Here is an 18,574-nt window from a genome sequence, read left to right on the forward strand (position 1 = left end):
GCTGTCTTAATAAATTATTGTGGAAAGTAAAAGTCGTAGTGATTTAGTTGTCATTAAAATGTGTGAATTTTCAGAGTGACACACTGCTCTCACGCTGCCTTTACGGGTTAAAAATATCGCTATCAGTATCGGTGTCAGCAGTTCTGGCCCTGTATTTACTTGGTATCGGATCGATATCAAAAAACAGCACTGTTTGGGTATTTTCCGTTGGAGACGTGCAGACGTTTGCTGCTCTGTGATTGGTCGCTAGGGATTAGCACCCACCCCCTGCGCTGACCACTCCCCGTCCGCGTTTTCGACACGTGACTCCTCTCGCGTCGCTCCTGCAAAGTTAAAAACAGACTTTGTTTATCTTCCAGGCTGTTTGATGAAATGCTCTTCAACTAGTTCACCCGCTTCCTTCCCCCCACAGCGTGATTGTTTTTTTTTTTTAAAACTTTACACCCCAGCTGTGCACGCGGACAAGAGGACTGAACTCCTCCATCTCGCGCCTTCACTCATTTTTACTCATCTTTTTTTTTTTACTCCTCTCTCTAAGCTAAGCACGAAAAAGACACTCCAGCTTTGCCCTCCGTCTCTCTTGCCCGTAAAACTCGCAGTAAACGAGGCTGCTGTGCAGAGGTTTGACCTGCAGGACTGTTATTTAATTTTTTTATTATTTTATTTTAGTGGGGGCCCTCTTGCAGCTAACGGCAGCTCGACGGGAGGAGGAGTGCACCGCCAGGGGTTTTTAATCGAGCATTTGAACAGAGAGAGCGCCATGGCGACCGACATGGACACCGCTCCTCAGGCCGACGGTGAGTGGATCCAACCTCGATGCGAAGCCTTGGAGAAGCAGCCACACAGATAGGGCCTCCTCGCTCGATCCATTGTCCCTCCTCGCATGGGACTGTCTGCAGCGCCAGCCATGCTCCCACCACCATGTGCTCCGTTTAAAAAACCAGACACGCACACACAGGGAGGCGGTGGTGGGTGCAAAAGATTAAAAATAAATCTGTGCACTGTAGCGCAGATTTGCGTTTTCGAAACGTTTTCGACTCGCACCAAACCCCATTTGTATTTTTACTGTTTTTTTTTCTTTTGTAAGCTTGCTGTTGGTCTGCTTTTACATTTAACCCTTTCGCGCTTTTGATTGGACGAGATCGTGCTTACTTCCGCTTTTGCGAGTCGTTGACTTTTCCTTATAGTCCATCTTCGATGCCAAGGAAGCGCGCACACACAAAAACGAACAAAGAAAGGAGTTTGTGTTTAAGCTGACAGACACGATTCCTCCGTCTGTGCGTGCGCGTGGCACCATGTCACCCTGCGTGTTTTAAAAGCTGTGCAGATGGCATTAAACCTCAATATCCTGCACCGAGTCATATGTTGAGATCCGGGTTTGCGGAAGATATCACAGTGTTTGATCATAGATAGAAACGAAACCGAGGTTGCTTGTTTGTTTTTTGCGTTCTTGGGTTATATGAGCGATGGTTTTGATGATCATTGCGTTCTATTTGTTGTTGTTGTTGTTGTTATTGTTGTTTTATGGTCTCATGACCCACATGGTTTCGACGGTGATGTGGAAATGTACAGCCCACTCCAGAATACAAGCCAACAGCGAAACCTTACATAAGCTCTGCGTTGCAGTGCATTTAAGTGTTACATAAGAAATGCATTATTAGCGCCAAGGTTGTATGGATCACACTTACCATAATCTTCCATTGGTTTGTGTTTGCCTGAAAACGCCCTGCAGCTGCCTGTCCCAAGGTTGTCTGTGCAGGCTATATATATGTGTGTGTGTGTGTGTATATATACATATATGTATGTATATGTGACACCCCACATGGTGCATTATTGGTATGTCATAGTAGTGAGAGCATGTGTGCACGGATGGGTATTTCTGCATTAACTTCCTTGAAGGTCAAGCCTCATTGATGAGGTTGCGACAGACACCGTCAAAGAGTCTATTGTCTGGCTTGGAAAACAAGAAGGAGAACGGCTCCTCGTTAGGTCGTGGATCAGTCTGAGCTCACACAGCAGTGGGTGTAAAGTCGTATTAATCCGCCCAGATGATCAGACCTTTAGGCCGTTTCTGTCAGTTCTGCAACAAGGTGCTGCTGTTAGGTGTTAATTAAGGTGTAATAAGATGAGTTATTAGTGGCTGAAGTGATGGCTTTGCACTGCCAGAACATCCCATCTACTGGGTTTAAATGGGAAGTTCTGCAACAGAACAAGCCTCTCCTCACTTTCAAAACTGTGTCAAGTGCAAAAGTATTTGACCCTGGAAATAGTTTTGGAGCTTCTTGCAGCTTTTATTCTTATTACACCAACACAATCGACTAATGGCAGCGCAGCGTTTGCATTTATCCTCCTCTTTATGGTCATTTGGCACGGATTTAAAAGGGCTTCTATAAAAAAAACTTGGTCTAAAAATTAGACACTGCCCCTGTGAGCAGGATGTTTCCCCACAGTGTGGGAGCAGGTCTGTGATCTCTTCAGAGAGAGAGCATGTGTATAAATGTGCATTAAGGGCATCGTGGCCATAAACATCACGTTGGACCTCTTTGTGGCTGCTCTTCTTTTGTTACCTCTTCACATTTGTGAAAAACATGTTTGCACACACCATCAGGCCCTTTAGTTCGTAAGCTGAGCAAACCGCCCGTGCTTGACAACACACGAGTGATTGGCTGATGATAACAAAACGAGCCATCAGCCTCTCGACTGTTTATCAGAGTAGCTCTAATCTTTTGTGAGCACTTTATCATTGTCGTTGTTGTTCTGCAACCAGCAAACGTTTCCAGCATAAAAAAAAAAAACAAGGACCGAGCACTTTCTGTCTTTTTTTTTGTTGTTGCACGTGTGGCCTGCTTGTGAGCCCGCTGCAGTTGTATATTTAAGCACAAATCACCATCCAAGTTTAGGCTAAGTGCCTGGTACATGTTCTTAAGGAAAAATTCAGTCGGAGTTTCTTTTCATTAAACTGAAATGACAGTTAAACCTCAAAGACATCCACACCCTACCCCCTCTTTTATCATGGTGCAGATGCTTATTTGGCCCCAAAGGACATCCCACTCACATTTGCTTGAGTTAATGTAGAAAGATGTCTATATATTTACAGCTACTCTTGATTTTAACCCTCTGAAACTGAGATTAGTAGTTCGTGCCGTACATATTTACCTTTTGTGAAGCCCTTGTATGTGCAGACTACACCTGAGTGTGAGTATTTGTTGGAGGGTAGGGTGTGTCAGCTGAAGCTTTCTTTGAGAGTGAACATGTTAAATATATCCGTCATCTACACATCAATGGCTTTGACTACGTCATAAGACGTGCAGACATTGTGCTTTGACTAAAAAGAACTTGCTGTACTTGCATACATCTAACTTCATACTTGGGCAGCACATGTACTATATTTACAGCTTTGATAAACTAGGTGCGTCCCTTTGGAGTAATGTGAAAACTCTGCTCCACTGACCTTCTTCTCATTCATGCACGCCTCGGTCGTGCAGATACTTAAAGCTGAACTGGGCCGATCATGTTCTCTGCCAGCGACTAGCTCCCATACGTCATGCAGGGCAGAGGTCCTGCGCTGGCCTGCGTCTGCCTATATCTGTATGTGTGTTAAGTGGGTGGGAGGGGGAGGTTTCCATTGGGTGCTCTAGTAGGTGTGCAGTGTTAGTGTTAAAGGCTAGATTGCGATTTGTTGTTGCAGTTTTACAGGACTGCGACGGTGACACTCAGGCCTGTTTTAAGAAGACAGCCACGTGGTCTTTGTAGAGTCTAAAAGTTAGCAGGCTTGGTTGGATTTGCTTACATTTGCTTATGCAACTCTTGTCTTTGCAAACTGCTTTTTTTTTTTTTTTTTTTTTTTTCCCTCTGTGCCTTCTCATTTTTCTGCTCCTTTCCAGTTGGTCAGTTGTGTGTTTGGCACTTTGCCATTGGGTAGTTCTTAATTTACTGCCCGGACAGGCCCTTGTAGCCTGTGCTGAGGAGGGAGGAGGAGGAACCAAAGGAGGAGGAGGTGACACGTGGTCGGTTGTTTACAGGTTTTGGAAGGCCAGGGTGTGGTGCTACTTTTACTTCAACAGGTTAAATCAGGATGGTTCCTCCTTCCTTTTCTTTGCTATTAACTTTACTGTGAACTCTGCAGATGTGTTGTTTTGTTGTAATGTCATTTAAAAAGAAAAAAGAAAAGCAGGAAACCACAAGTTACAGTTGGTTCTCCTTTTTTTTTTTTTAGATACTTATCTGTTGCTGGGACTCACTGTGTGTGTTTTCAGCTTGTCCTTATAACCTGTATGGCTATAACTCCACAAACTTCCTTTTGGAGCCATGCATTAGGGTGCTGAGTATTAATTTCACCCTCAGGCATTCCTCCTGCTGCTTTCCCTCACTCCTACAGTGCTGTCATGTGATCATTCATGGACCCAGCCATGCCATATGTAGTCAAGTCCACTCTAGCTGCGCCCCACAGACCGCGAGAACATAGAGGAGTTAAAAAAAAAAAAAAAAAAAACTGGCGTCAGCATTTCTACAGCATGTGCTCTCCTTTGCTCGCTCCCTCCTCCCTCCATGCCTGCATCACAGCTCCAGTCACACTTGTTGGTTTGTTGTTTGTTTCACCACGCTTGCAAGAAGCTAACTTTCGGTTAATTTATATTCCCTTTTTTTTTTTTTCTCCATACACCCATAGAAGCGTATTAAAATACCGACTCAATCCACCTTATGTCTTCTGATATTGCTGGTGAGTGTCAAAAAGCTATGCATGCGAGTAAGTTTGCACTGCAGACTTCCTGAATAATGTTTTGCCTGTTATGTGACCTTTGGTTTGCTGTGCAAAATACTGCCCTGACACACACAGGTGGACAGAAAGCCAGTGTATTAGCTGAAGGGTGCACTTGATTGTTTGCAAATGCAAGAAAAATTAAGACTGGAAGTTGGCCCGTAAACCTTCGGTATGAACTATTTTGCTATAGTCGTGCAGCTGTTCTTATGCAGAAAAAGTCACAAAGCGAGACTTCTTGCACAACACCGATAGGTTAAATGTTGCCATGTCGTCTTGCCAGAGTGAGTCTTGGCTTTGTAAACATCCATGGGAAATACAGTCACCATTAACTGTTCAGGCTTGCAGCTAAACTTGGCTTTAGTAACAGAGCTGTACCTTTTTTAAACTCACTTTTTAAATTGTATTTATTTTTTTGTGTTTTACTCAGACATGAGCAGTTTTTATGAAAGTTGCTTACCTCAGAAATCAGTCCACTGCTGTAGATGATTTGAGTCGTCTGTGTTATTGTTCAGAAAACTAGTGCTGGATTTTTTAGACTCGTGTGTTGTTACTAAATAGTAGTTTAATGTTTACCTTTTACTGTGGCTTCCGTTCTTGTCAGTGTGTCCTTTGTTTTTTTGCAGTCGTCACACACGCCTTATGTGCAAAGCTGGGAACACTTCAGAGTGTTGATGTTTAACAAAAATAAGACAAAAGGTCAACAAGAAAGGGTGGATTCATTTTTTAAGTCACTCAAATAATATTTAAAGTTCACAGAAATCCACTGGGAAAAACTATTTTTAAAGGCGACGTTGGTAGATGATCCATCTACCAATCAGAAAACTCCCTTTGAACAGGAAGAAACCTCCAGCAGAACCAGCCTCAGGGAAGGGCAGCCATCTGCAGCGACCGGTTGGGGTTAGGGGATGGAGACAGGACAAAGACGTGCTATAAAAAACTTTATATTTATTGTCTGTATACTTGTGGCCATTCTGTGTACTTTTATAAGGTTGTTTGTCACAGTGTAGACCAGTTCATTAACGAACAAATCCACTCCTCTCACTGCAGGGAGGTTTGCTCCCGGTGGCACCGCGGCGGAGGCTAACCATCCGTACAGCGACGACGACGACTCGCTGAATGAGGCAGAGGTGAACGGCAACTGGACGCCCCAGGAAAAGGCGCTCCACGAGGCTCGTCTGAAAGCTAAAGCCAAGCGTCGCCTGCGCAAATCCTCGTCTCGCAACTCCACCAGCGAGTCTTTCTCAGAGTCGGGAGAAGTGGCGGGTGGTGACCCGCACAGCCCGAAAGGCAAAGTCAACACCAATGACCGGAAATCCAGGACGGGCAAAGGCAGAGGCCTGCCAAAAAAAGGTATAATTTGCAGTCCGCTGCGATTTTCAGCCCTTTTTCCATTAGTTTCTACTTGGATCGGCTCAACGCGACTCAAGGGGCTGTTATAGCAACACAACAGAACGTCCGGTGACATCATTTGTTTGCAACACGAACGCTACAACAAAGGCGGACATTGAGGCGATTGCATACCTGCTCCTCACTCTGTGGCATTTTGTCAGACTCAAGGACCACAGTGTTGTTTCTGTGCAGCCAATTCCCCTCGATGCTCGGTTTCAAAAATGACATCACTCTTTCAGATCGCCTCGAATTGTTTGGAATCCCACCCGAGTACGTACTTAAAAACTACTCGGTACCAGGTGAAACCCTAAAAACCACGTTGAGTCGTGCCGAGTAGATACTGATGGAAAAGGGTTATTAGCGATGTATCTTCTTTCTGAATCTGTCCAAAACTGCATTGCTGCATCTGGTGCTTTCACCGCTCTAATTGATGTGGCACCTTTTGAATAGTGCGTAGCCGTCACCTACTCAATGCAATGCAAGCATATGCCATTATAGTAGCAGTGCAGTTACGTTTGAAGCAATGCATCCTGAGCATCATGACTTATACTGCTGACTGTTAATGCTGACTCTTCGTGTTCAGGTGGGGCAGGTGGTAAAGGAGTTTGGGGAGCTGCTGGGATGGTTTACGAAGATGAGGAGCCCGACATACACGACCCCAACTATGATGAATCTTATCAGGTGAGGCCGCTGGGGGGTTTGTCTTTTAACACTTCAGATTATCTGCTAGCAGGTTTGTTTTATATCTGTAAGTCCTTTGCTTTCAAATGCTGGCATCCAGCAGTCAGGGGGTTTTTGTTTGTGTTTTTTTCCTTCCAGCAGTCAGTGCATTGGATGGCACCCTTTATCTCTTTATGTCCACGTTCTGATTCTGAACTGCTGATGAGATGCATTGTAATCCATCTCCCATGCTACGCAGAAACACCGGAAATGTTGACAGTAGGATTTCCTGGGAAATACAAGACTGTTTTCATATCAAAAATCTTAACAAGCTTTGTTTGAAACCCGTTAAAAAAATTGGTCTGCTAGCATGTTTCTTAAATCCAGATGGCTCCGTCCCATTGCAGTCAACACTATTTGCAATCTTTAACCCTGTTATCATCCATGTGACACCGAAGGCCGAGTTTGTTTGTCTCTTGCTGCACTTGCGACTGAATGCGGGCTGGGAACGGCGCTCCTGTCTGTAAAATGCTGATAACTGTTTGGAAATGGCTCAGAAAAGCCAGTGTGATTTCAGCCTTGACTGGAGCACGAAGGTGGCGTAAAGATGTTGACTGTTAAAAGGGAACTGGGACAGAGTGGTACAGAAAAATAGACGAGACATGTGCAGACTGTGGACTTTGAATCAGACTGCACAGATCACCTGATAAAGGAGCTGCCTAGAAATGGGAACTGTAACACGCTGGAATGCCTCTTTCCTCTTCTTTGACTAATTATTTTTAGGAGGTGGTTTTTCCTTAAAATAACTCAAATAATTAAGAGGACTTGTAGAAATGTATATGTTAGCCTGCACTGAGATTATCATTTGTGCTCCAGGTTGTTCAAAACCTCAGCTGAACGTTAGTTTACTCATATCCTTGGAATTCGTAAATACAAGTGTTGAGACAGAAGTTTAGGTTAAAGCTCACCGGTAGCCAGTTTTCAGTCAGTGTTATGTTTACACATCTTCTGTGGAGTTTTTGGTATGCCCAAAAAGGAAAAGTTTTCAATAGACGAACTGAAAGGTCAAAATGGTTGTGAGACTTTCAAAGGTAACAACTTCTGGTTTCTTTGGGCAGAAACACAAACTCAGTGTGAGTCTTGCACAGCTCTCTGGGGATCTGGTGGATGTTCAGAGCTTTAATAACGGAAAGAAAAGCACCTCAAGAATAAATATGGATGCTCTTGTGAAAACTCCAGTGAAAAATATCTTATATATCACGCAGTTATACGAAATTAGCTCATACAGTACAGTGCAAAAGCCTCGAGTCACCCCTCGTTTCTTTGTATTTTAAAAGAATTTTCTTTAAGCTACTTAACACTGAACTACGACTCATTCAAGCATAAAAAGGCCGCCTAATTCGAGGATGAACCAGTGTTGTCTACACATAACAGACAAAAAACAATTCAAGCATTTTGTTGCTACAAGTCCACACAGTGTGTTCCCATTTCTTGAGTTCAATCTATAAGAACACTAAAGATAACAGGTTGACTGTCATAAAAATTTATTTTTGGACCAATAAGGTAATTTCCTAAGAGCTATTAGGCTTAAAACTTAAAATATCTACAGCAGATGAAAGTATCTGAAAGCCTGACACCTATGACATCAGAAATGGTCTCAGTGGAAGGGTAACTCTCAAGACGCCATTCTGAAGAAGGCTGAGGAATATCACATTACACAAGAAATGGGCTGAAAATCAGTTTTAAAATCAGTTTTAACAGGTCTTATGGAGTGATGAATCCAAACTTAAAACTTTTAGTTCAAATCAATGCCACTATGTACAGAGGAGGTCAGGAGAGAGGCACAACAGTGAGTGTATAAAGCCATCAGTAAAACATGGCACATTCAGTAACATCTGGAAAGCATCCAGGAGAACGGGGTTAAAAAAAAGGCAGCCGGCATCCAAAGAAGAGCTTTGAATGTCCTTCCAGGATCTTGGGAACTGTTCCTGAAGACTACTTAAAGAAATTACAGCGAAACTTGCCTCAGAAGAATAAAGGTGTCCGTTTGAGTCTTAAGCTCATTAGAATTATACAAACTCTGTTATTGACTGTTTTACCCTGTACAGAATGTTTGCATGTTTCAAACCACTGCACCTATTTTCCTAGCAAAGTATAAAGAAATGAGGGGTGGCTCAAGACTTTTGCACAGTACTGTAAGTTGAACTGTGTATTTTAGAATTGTTGAAAATACTTCATATAATCCTGAAACAAAGCTGATGAGAAATTCAATAATGAACGTGCATCCGCTCTGCTGTGCGTGCTTGTTTCTGACTGACGCCGCGTGTGTGTATTTTTTACACAGGGGGACACGGTCTACGAGACGGTTGTGCCCGAGATAGACGAGAAGGAACTTGAGAAAATGGTGAACCCGATCGTACAGGAGTACTTTGAGCACGGGGACACAAAAGAGGTTCAGGTAAGTAATTATAATAAAGCTTTTGAAGTCTGTGCATGCTGACCAAGAGTGAGCAGGTTTGAAGAACAAAGCTGGATGACTGAAGTAATGTGGAGCTTTTAACAACAGGTGTATTGGGCTGTGCTCACTCTATGCACGGGTGCCAAGCACACGAAGGCACTCCCTCTCTCAGTGGCCTGCACTCGCACTGCGCTTTGATTGTCTGGGCCTGATTAGGCTTCGGTTTGTGTCTCTCGCTTTTGAAAAGCATAATGTGTTTGTGTTTTGGGGTCATTTTTGAAAATGCTTAAACTGTAAAAACTAAATGCAGTTCTCCCTCCAAACCCTATCAGATGCTGTTGAAGGAGCTCAATTTGGGCCAGCACAAGTACGAGTTCTCCTCTCTGGCCGTGTCCCTGTCCCTCGAAGGCAAGGCGAGCCACAGAGAACTGACCTCCCGCCTGCTGTCTGATCTGTCGGGGAAGATGCTGTCGCAAAGTGAGATGGGGCGAGCTTTCGACAAGATGCTTAAAGAGCTCCCGGACCTCATCCTGGACACACCGGATGCCCCGCAGGTAGAGCTGATGCATGATGGGAAGAAGCACTCACAGATATGCTACCAAATATAACTGTGTGCTTCAGAGGGTGGAGAGGCACTGCAGGGTTCAACCGTGGTTAAGTGTAAACCACTCCTTTTTATCCCAAAGGTGCACACAAATCCTCTTCAAATATTACACATGCTCTTTGTATCTTTCCTCTATTACGAGGCAGCAAAATGTTGCATACTAGATCGCCACCTTCAGCAGTGCAGAGGCCTAATACATTTAAGAGCTAAAACTAAATAATAAAACAAATGTTAGTCGGGTATGTTTGTTATGTGGCTTCACTTGGTTCGCTTAATCTTTCCTCCTGTTCCTTGCAGATGTTAGGCCAGTTTATAGCCAGAGCCATCGCAGACCACGTCCTCCCCATGTCATTCCTGGACTGCTACAAGGGCAAAGTGGACTGTGAGCATGCCAGGTGAAAGCCGCAGTTCAACGCGTTGTAAGAAAGGCTGTATTGTGCCCCTGCCACCCTTCCCCTCCACCTAACTGTGATCCTTTTCTTTAGAGTGGCTTTAGACCGCGCTGCAGTGCTGCTGTCCATGAAGAGGGAGATGGTTCGCCTGGACAATGTGTGGGGTGTCGGTGGAGGTCTGAGACCTGTCAAACATCTCATCAAAGAGGTAAGCCTCACCCCATTCAGAAACTGATAAGTCGCTCGCTTGTGATATCATAGTGAATCCCTCACATCGGAGTTCCAAGTGTGTATTACATTATGTAATGTAAACAGCGTGAAAACGGTGCATGCTGGGTAGAGCACCACAGTCTAGCTGCTGTGTCAGCAAAGATTTTTTCCCCCCTGAGAAGTGAGAATTAAAAAAAAAAAAAAAAAAAAAGGCATGGGAGGGGCAGACATAAACAAACACACTCTCACGGTAGAGTCTCTTTCTGCCAAATCAATACAATAAACAGTGTGTGAGAATATAAACATGATTTAATTTAAATCACCTTATAAGCGTCAACATATGCATAGATTTAAAAAACCCAGTGTGTCCTGCAATAACATAATAAATAAATGATTAAAATTAAGACAGTCTCAATCGATTCCTCTCCTTGTGTCTTGATCCCTCCCTCTAAAGGTGTGAGGAGGCGAGGGAAAGACACAAGGAGACAGGATTTGACACAACAAGCCTTCTCTCTCCTTTGCTCGTGTGATGCACATTATGAACTGAGACACGCTTTAACGTGGCGTACTGAAATTGGTTTCTAGGTCGCAGGCCGGAGGATGGAGGACAGAGGATTAGTGCACAGTGTACCGTGCAACTTCATGTACACTTAGGTCCATATGTTTCCCTCCTTTTAAATTATGGGGTTTAAAAAAAGGACCTTGTTAATTGCTTAAAAATGGGGTATTGTTGTCACCCTGCCAGGTGGGCAGGGGCAATGGACACGTACGTTTGTAAATGCAACAACGTGAGAGCGATGTGATGTAGGCGTTTTAATATGATACCGTAGGTTCATCTACTTAAAATCTTGGGACAACTTTGGATCTTAGTGACCTTGACCTAAGGATCAGGGGTCAGAGGTAAAGTTTTATGAAAATCTGCTGAATTTGATACATAGGATTTTGAAATTGATACCATAGCTGTGTCTGCTAGGAGGCTGAGGGGCAGCACTTGTGATCACCAGTATTTTTATGCTCAATGACCTGCTTTTTTCCAGAAGCTCCAAATTAATTCAGCTGACTGATGAGCAATTTCATGGCCAGGTGAGGCCTATTCTCTTATTTAATGGCAGCTGATCTATCTGGAGATCATTACATCAGAAGTTAATTGAAAATGTTACATTTCTGTTTTATAGCTTGGCACTTTAATTTCAAATATGAGGCTCGAGGAGATCTCACTGCGGTAGAGGCAGTGTATCATTAGGCTGAAAAACTAAAATAAAACCAGTTGGAGAGAACAAAAACTTTAGGAGTGACCAGATCAACAATCTGCTGCATTCTCAACAACACCAAAAGAAGACAACTAAAGTGGAGGTTAATAGTTGTTTCCATGGTTTCCGTGAGTTTCACTCAAGAACAAGAAGGGCAAATTAACACTTTGGGGGGGAAATGATTTGGACTGATGATGATAAAGTGCGCTTAGAGAAGAGAAACGACTCATAATCCAAAGCATACATGATGATCATCGTGGAGGCAGCATTACGGCACAGGTGCATATGCAGCCGGCCCACTAGTGTTTATTGATGATGTGGCTGCTGATAGAAGTAGCAGGATGGACTGAAGTGGACGGGCTATGCTCTCTGTTCAGATTCAGCCAAATTCTGCAAAACCGATTGGACGACGCTTCACAGCGCAAGTAGATAATGAGCCAAAGCCCTGCAAAAGCAACTCTAGATTTTCTCGAGGCAAAGAAATGATATACTCAGGGGCCAAGTCAGTCACCTGATCTCAACCCAGTAGAGCGTGACTTTTAGTTGGTAAAGACAAAACTGAAGGCAGAAAAACCCACAAACACGCAGCGACTGAAGGCAGAGCATCTCAAGGGAGGAGACGCAGCATTTGGCTTCCAGACTTTAGGCAGTCAAATGCAGTGCAAAGGATTTTTCATCCAAATATGAAAACAGTCTTTATGTTTAAAATTGTTAGTTTGTCCAATTATGTTTAAGCCTCTGAAAATGGAGGGCTGTGTATAAAAATGGCTGTAATTGTTAGACAGTTAACACAAAACTCTTGTTAAAAACCTTGAATTAAAGTTGAAAGTCGACACGTCAATCACAATTTACTTTTTTAAACTTATTTTTTATTGAAAATGGCTTAATAAGTAATCATAATAAGTAATCATCTGCGTGTGCTTGTGCTGATGGGCTCTGCTACTCGGTCTTTTGTTTCTCTGGTTTGTTTTTGTTTACAATCACTCTTCAGTAATCTGGGATTTTGTTGCCGTGTGAATGTGGGTGTGGACAATGTGGGAGTTCCACTTGAGGAAAACAAACCCAAACTGTAAGTTGTGCAACATTTAAAGAGTGCGAGTGAGAGCGGTGTGTCAGCCTCGGTAGCTTTCAGACCCGTCGCTGAATTGGATCCAAAGTTGACTCAGAAGTGTTGGTCATGCTCAGTGTTTTGAGCATCTTGGATCAATCACGCGCTCTAATCGAATGACTAATCGTTCCATAAATAGGTTGAAGTAAAACCATGCTTCCTGATGTACGTGCAGATCTGCAGTGAGAGTGACATAACCGAGCCTGCTATAAAAACGGAGCGGAGACTGAAAATTCAAGCAGAAGTGCAAACAAAGAAATGTTTTTCTTTCTGTCGGGAACGTTAAACATTTCATGATAGATTTTATTTCCCAGATGAAGGTTGGGTTATTCCTGGAGTAATGGCTAGATGAAAATATTTCATAGGCAGGTGCTTTAAATGTTGTCTGGTTATTTGCAGATTCTGTAATTTGGCAGTAAAAAAAGAAGAAAAAAGAAAAGGAGCAATTTGATAGCAAGCCTTCCTTGTGCAGCTCGTTCTCTCCTCTCTTCTGATCTCCTCCCACCATCATGTGTCTTGATGTGCTTCACATGTATGATTTCTGGCTCTACGTTGGATTTGAACGTTTCTTTTTGTTGTTCTTTACACTCCCTTAAATTGCTCACCTGAGCTGGTCTAAAACAATCTGTGATTGACCAGAGTCTCCCATCATGAGTGGGTGTTTTTTAAATGAAGGTACAGGGCTCTAGTTAGCCTTTTTCCTGCTTGTGGATTTTCTGTGCATTGATGCCAGAAGACATGTTTTCATACAGCAGCTCCTAACAGAAAAGATTTACTTACATTTCTGTATACTCTCACCATGTTTATTATACATAAACATGGTGAGAGTAAGCACTGGGATAATTCAGTGTAGAACACTGTATGCATGGCTCTTTACCCTTTTATACCTACTCTGAATTAAACGTGTTAAACGTGGGTTAGTTAGTCTTGATGAGTGTTTGACCTGCAGCTCAACTGATGCGGCAGCAATGCATCAGTTCAGTCTTCTGCTGTGTTTGATAACGTTGCCACACACTGCTAACGTGGCTGTTTGTGTTTGTTTCAGATGAATCTTCTGCTCAAAGAGTATCTGATATCAGGAGACGTGTCTGAGGCGGAGCACTGTCTCCGGGACCTGGAAGTGCCTCATTTCCACCATGAGCTGGTCTACGAGGTATCCACAGCTTTTTATTTGTTCAAGTCAAGTGAGGTCAAACAAAGTAGAAGGTTTATTTTTTTTTTCTACTTGTTCTTCACACATAACAGGATAGGAATTAAAATCTGTAAACTGAGCCTTTTTTTTAAAGTGTTTTCTGTCTCTGGTGTCGAGTCAAGTAAACTGAAGAGCAACACTGGGAAGAAAAAAAAAAACTGATCGGTGACAGTCATTTCTGCTTTCTGCCAAGGACACTGTGTGTTTGGCAGTGATTGTCTCTTATTTGCAGTACATGTATTTGCTAAGCTCACTTCAAATCAGTCAAACCAAAATGTGTCCTTGTGTAAGTATAAACAGATTACTGGTTACCAAATTTCAAACGTGCACACAGTTGACAAGCTCAAGTTTGGATGGCAAGTTTTTCTGTTCCATATTAGACAGAGTGCAAACAGATGCACGCTTAGTGCACGTATGGCAGCGGTGATAATTCTGCTTCCTTGTGTGACCTTGTGGGTTCCTGCTAAGATTTGCACAATGTTATGCAGCTAATTGCAGTACAGCCAGTTTTACTTTTCGGGCATGCAGACTTCAAAAACGGATTTTTCACACAGTCCAAGGTCTGCAAAGGGCACAACTGAGGAGAGCACAGTCGTGGCAGTTTTACCCCCCCCCCTTGTCCTGTCTCATGTTAGTCTAACAGTTGCCTCGGCTGTAGGCTGAAACACTTTACAAAGCTGTAAAATGTTCAGCTCAGAGAATGTTGATGATTACTGGCCTCGATTCTCTTAGTTCGATTCATTGATCGGATGATGATACTTGGTGCGTGTTTCTCAGTATTGTGCGTCTATTTCACTTCAATTTTATTTATATACTGTCAAATCACAACAGCAGTTTCCTAAAAGTGCTTTATATTGTTAAAAAAAGACTCTTCAACAATACAGAGAAACCCCAACAAGCAGATGAACCTGTATAAGCACGCATGTGGTGAAAGTGGGAGGAAAAAAACTCCCTTTTAAAAGGAAGCAACTTCTGGCAAGACCAGTTGGGGGTGAAGCAGGGAGACGGGTCCAAAGACACACTGTGGAAGAGAACCAGAGATTAATAATAATAAATTATGATTAAAGGTAGAGTAGTGTATAAACACAGAGAGAATGAAAAGGAGAGTGGAAAAAGAAACACCAAGTGCATCATGGGAAGCCTTCAGCAGCTTAGATCTGTTGAAGCATAACTAAGGGAGGATTCAGGGTCACCTGCTACAGCCCTAACTGTTTTCTTTATACTCTTTATCAAAAAGAAAAGATTTAAGCTTAATCTTAAAAGTAAACAGGGTGTCTGTTTCCCATTTCCAAACTGGGAGCCTGTTCCTGAAAGCTGAAGGCTCTTTCTCCCATTCTACTATTAAATATCCTGGGAACCACAAGCAAGGTAGCAGTCTGAGAGTGAAGTGCTGTATTGAAGTGATACGGTACTGCGAGGTCTTCAAGATAAGATGGGCTCTGATTATTCGAGACCTTGTATGTGAGGAGAAAGATTTTAAATTCAGTTTCTGAATTCATTTTCCAGGCTGTAGTGATGGTGCTGGAGTCTAAAGGTGACACTGCCACTAGTATGATGATGAAGCTCCTGCAGTCCTTCTGGAAAACGGGCCTCATCACTGTTGATCAGATGAACAGGGTTAGTCTCCTTTTATTTTCTACCATTTTATGCACTGTATCACTTTCGTATTACTACTTATACATTTTTTTTTTTTTCTCCTGCAGGGTTTCCAGCGCGTCTATGATGAGCTGCCTGAAATCAGCCTAGATGTGCCACATGCCCACTCTATCATGGAGACTTTTGTGGACCTCTGCTATCAGGAGTCTGTCATCACCAAACAGCTGAGGGATGCCTGTCCCTCCAGGTGAATCGGGGTTTATTGTCTAATGATTTCAGGTCCGTTCCACTGAAAGTTTCAGAAAGAATCCGGAAAATAATACATCTTGTCCCTGTTGACAATAAAGGCGTGAAGTGAGGGTGTAATTCCACATTTATCCATACCAAAACAAAACAATCAAACATAAATCCCTTTAAATGAGCTGGTACTTATATAGTGCTTTTCTACTCTTATTTAAGCACTCAAATTGCTCTCTCACTTCAAGCCTCATTTACACCAGCGCCCTTTTCTACTTCTAAGTGCTTTTAACTCGTAGAGTGACGTCACTCACAGTTCCAGCAGCAGACTCGTGTGCTCATGCAACGTCTTCCACGTGTTAAGGATGGACTAGAACATACCTTTAAACCCGTCAAACAGCACTGGCTGTCAGTTGGAGGACAAACTACAGCTTCCAAAGAACACGTATCGCACATTTTCATGCTCTGATGTTACAGGTTGTCCACACTGGATGGGATGACCTCCTTCTCATTTTCTAAACATGGCTATTATTGCTTAAATACACATCTGTCAGTATTTTCTGGCTTCCTGATCTTGCTCCAGGTCAAGATGCAAATCTTTAAAAACGAGCCACACATACACTGTTACATTTTCAGTAAAGGCCCGGTGATTTCTTGATTGCACTGCGCTTTTTGGACAGCAGACGATTTGCTGTTGTTTTGTTCTCAGTGAGAAAATGTGAAACGTGCCATGTCTTTATCTGTGAGTCTGTGAGCTGCCTACCAACACTAAAACATTTCTGTCTTGACTTTCTCCACTAGAGGGCGGAAGCGTTTTGTCAGCGAAGGAGATGGAGGGATGATCAAGACCTAATCTGCAGGAGGAAGAGGGGGCATCAGCAGCAGCAGGAAGAGGAGGGGGTGTCTACTGGTTCTTACACCCTGTTTCTGCTCCAGCATGTTTCCCTGAAACCGGACATGCCTGCGGTCTAATGTTTCCTTGTTCCTCTCCTGGTAATGTTTATGTCATCAGTTAAAACCAGCGTTTGTTGACGTTTGGTGGAAGTAAACCGAAAAGAGCGGCCTGGGTTCAGATCCCATCATCTTGTTCGTCACTGCTTTCTTTTTTTTTTTCTTTTGACCTTTTTGTGATGAATATTCTCTGAGGGTTCATGTGACACTTTTGCCTCAGTCTTTGTACCTGTTTGTCAAGAATAACACAAGTCAGAGCTGCAGAGCTACAGGGGGACAGGCTGGGTTACGTGGGAGATTAATTGGTTTTATTTGTCTCTTGCTTAATTTCACCTGTTACCGTGTCTTTATTTTTTATTTTGTTTTCATTCACATAATGTGCTATAAATGGAAACGCGCACTCAGAGGGACAGAGCATACCGTATCCAGCGAGCACTTAGTAATTTAGCTGAGCAGAAAGGATCTAAAACTCTTCAGCTTCTGTCCTTATTTCGAGGATGCCATGTTTCGTACCTCTTGTTTAAGTTGTTCATTAATGTTTTATGAACAGTGATGACTTTTTTTTTTCCCTCCTCCTTGAATTTTGGGCTTTGAAGCCAAATGTTTACTTTCGTAAAGCACCAGTGAAAGCAAAAGGTGTTTTGGGCACTATTTGGGTGTTTATCTGAAACTTGCATCAGGGCAAATACACTTCAGAAGCCATTTCTGAAAATGAAGATAAATTGGGGTTAATGTGATTTCAAAATAAATAAATAAATGAGCAATATTTTGAGCACTCTGCTTGCAGTTAACTCGTGTATTTACAGCCACGTGGTCAGCAGTTGATTCTGGACAGGGTAGCCTTCGGTGTGGAGAGCCGCTCTAGATGGCGTCGTCTGGTAATTGTCTTTAATGGATTAAGTTTAATGCATGTGTAAAGACAACCCCAGCTTTTCTTGGAAAACGTTCATTGAGACTTTTTCTGCCCCTGTCTTACAGTTTTACATGTTGACCAAAGTTATAATAAATATATTTCATTCATTAAAAAAAGTAACAAATTGAAGTTTCTGTATTTTGTCATTCATGCGAGCAGCGCAGGTGGATAAGTAAGGTTGGAAAACCAGAAATATACAGTCACGTGAAAAGGAAATGACAATCTTTTACTTAAATTACTTAAAGCTCAGATGAACAACAATACACAACATAATGCATCTTCTAATTATTTTACAAAAACTAGTACATCCTTAATTGTGTTTATTTTTGTGGAATAAACTGATAATCAGCAATTGTGATCTGGTACATTCAGGTGAGTTTACAGGATTAAAAACATCAAAGATCATAGAAAAGCACCTGTTGCTGCCATCAGTCTGGGAAGATTTATAATGCCATTTCCAAACAATTTGAATCCATAATTCTTAAGTCTGAGGAAAAAAAAAATTCACCAGTGGAAAACATTTAAGACAGTTACTGATCTTCCCAAGAGTAGACATTCCAGGAAATTCACCACCAGGTCACACAAGTCTCTTTCTTAAAAAGAACATGGCAGCACAGGATAGATTTGCAAACTTTATCTGAAGAAACCACAGGACTTCTGGAACAATGTCCTTTGCACAGAGGAGATCAAACTGGAGATGTCCTGCCATGAAGCACAGCACCACATTTGGTGAAAACCTAACACGGCAACTTGGTAGAAAAATCTCATGCCAACTGTCAAGCACGTTGGTGGGAGAGTCATGATTTGTGCTTGTTTTGCAGCCATGGGGCCGTGGTACCTTTCAGTCACTGA

General features: G+C 42.6%; 1 protein-coding gene across 2 annotated transcripts; it reads left to right on the plus strand.

The window, feature by feature from the left end:
* The first annotated feature begins 310 nt into the window (after nt 1-310).
* Nucleotides 311-17,851, plus strand: pdcd4a (programmed cell death 4a). Of its 2 annotated transcripts, none has more exons than XM_040024067.1 (11): nt 311-797; nt 5,810-6,112; nt 6,735-6,832; nt 9,156-9,269; nt 9,602-9,823; nt 10,171-10,268; nt 10,359-10,473; nt 13,879-13,986; nt 15,532-15,642; nt 15,729-15,868; nt 16,660-17,851. In XM_040024067.1, exons 1-11 carry the CDS (start codon nt 368-370, stop codon nt 16,709-16,711), a joined length of 1,791 nt encoding a protein of 596 aa, XP_039880001.1. In that variant the 5' UTR covers nt 311-367; the 3' UTR covers nt 16,712-17,851. The 2 variants fall into 2 exon arrangements, with proteins under 2 accessions (XP_039880001.1, XP_039880002.1); XM_040024068.1 differs by lacking the exon at nt 311-797 and adding an exon at nt 4,240-4,720.
* Nucleotides 17,852-18,574: the final 723 nt, after the last annotated feature.

The sequence above is a fragment of the Simochromis diagramma genome, unplaced genomic scaffold (assembly GCF_900408965.1).
Source record: "Simochromis diagramma unplaced genomic scaffold, fSimDia1.1 OVJJ01000302.1, whole genome shotgun sequence".
Lineage (NCBI taxonomy): Eukaryota > Metazoa > Chordata > Actinopteri > Cichliformes > Cichlidae > Simochromis > Simochromis diagramma.

What these genes read in the sequence shown, in the direction of transcription:
- pdcd4a (XM_040024067.1), top strand. Translation starts at nt 368, where the DNA reads ATGAAATGCTCTTCAACTAGTTCACCCGCTTCCTTCCCCCCACAGCGT. An exon ending in CACCGCTCCTCAGGCCGACG is followed by an intron (nt 798 to 5,809) that starts GTGAGTGGATCC and finishes CTCTCACTGCAG; the next exon opens with GGAGGTTTGCTCCCGGTGGC. An exon ending in ACACACCGGATGCCCCGCAG is followed by an intron (nt 9,824 to 10,170) that starts GTAGAGCTGATG and finishes TGTTCCTTGCAG; the next exon opens with ATGTTAGGCCAGTTTATAGC.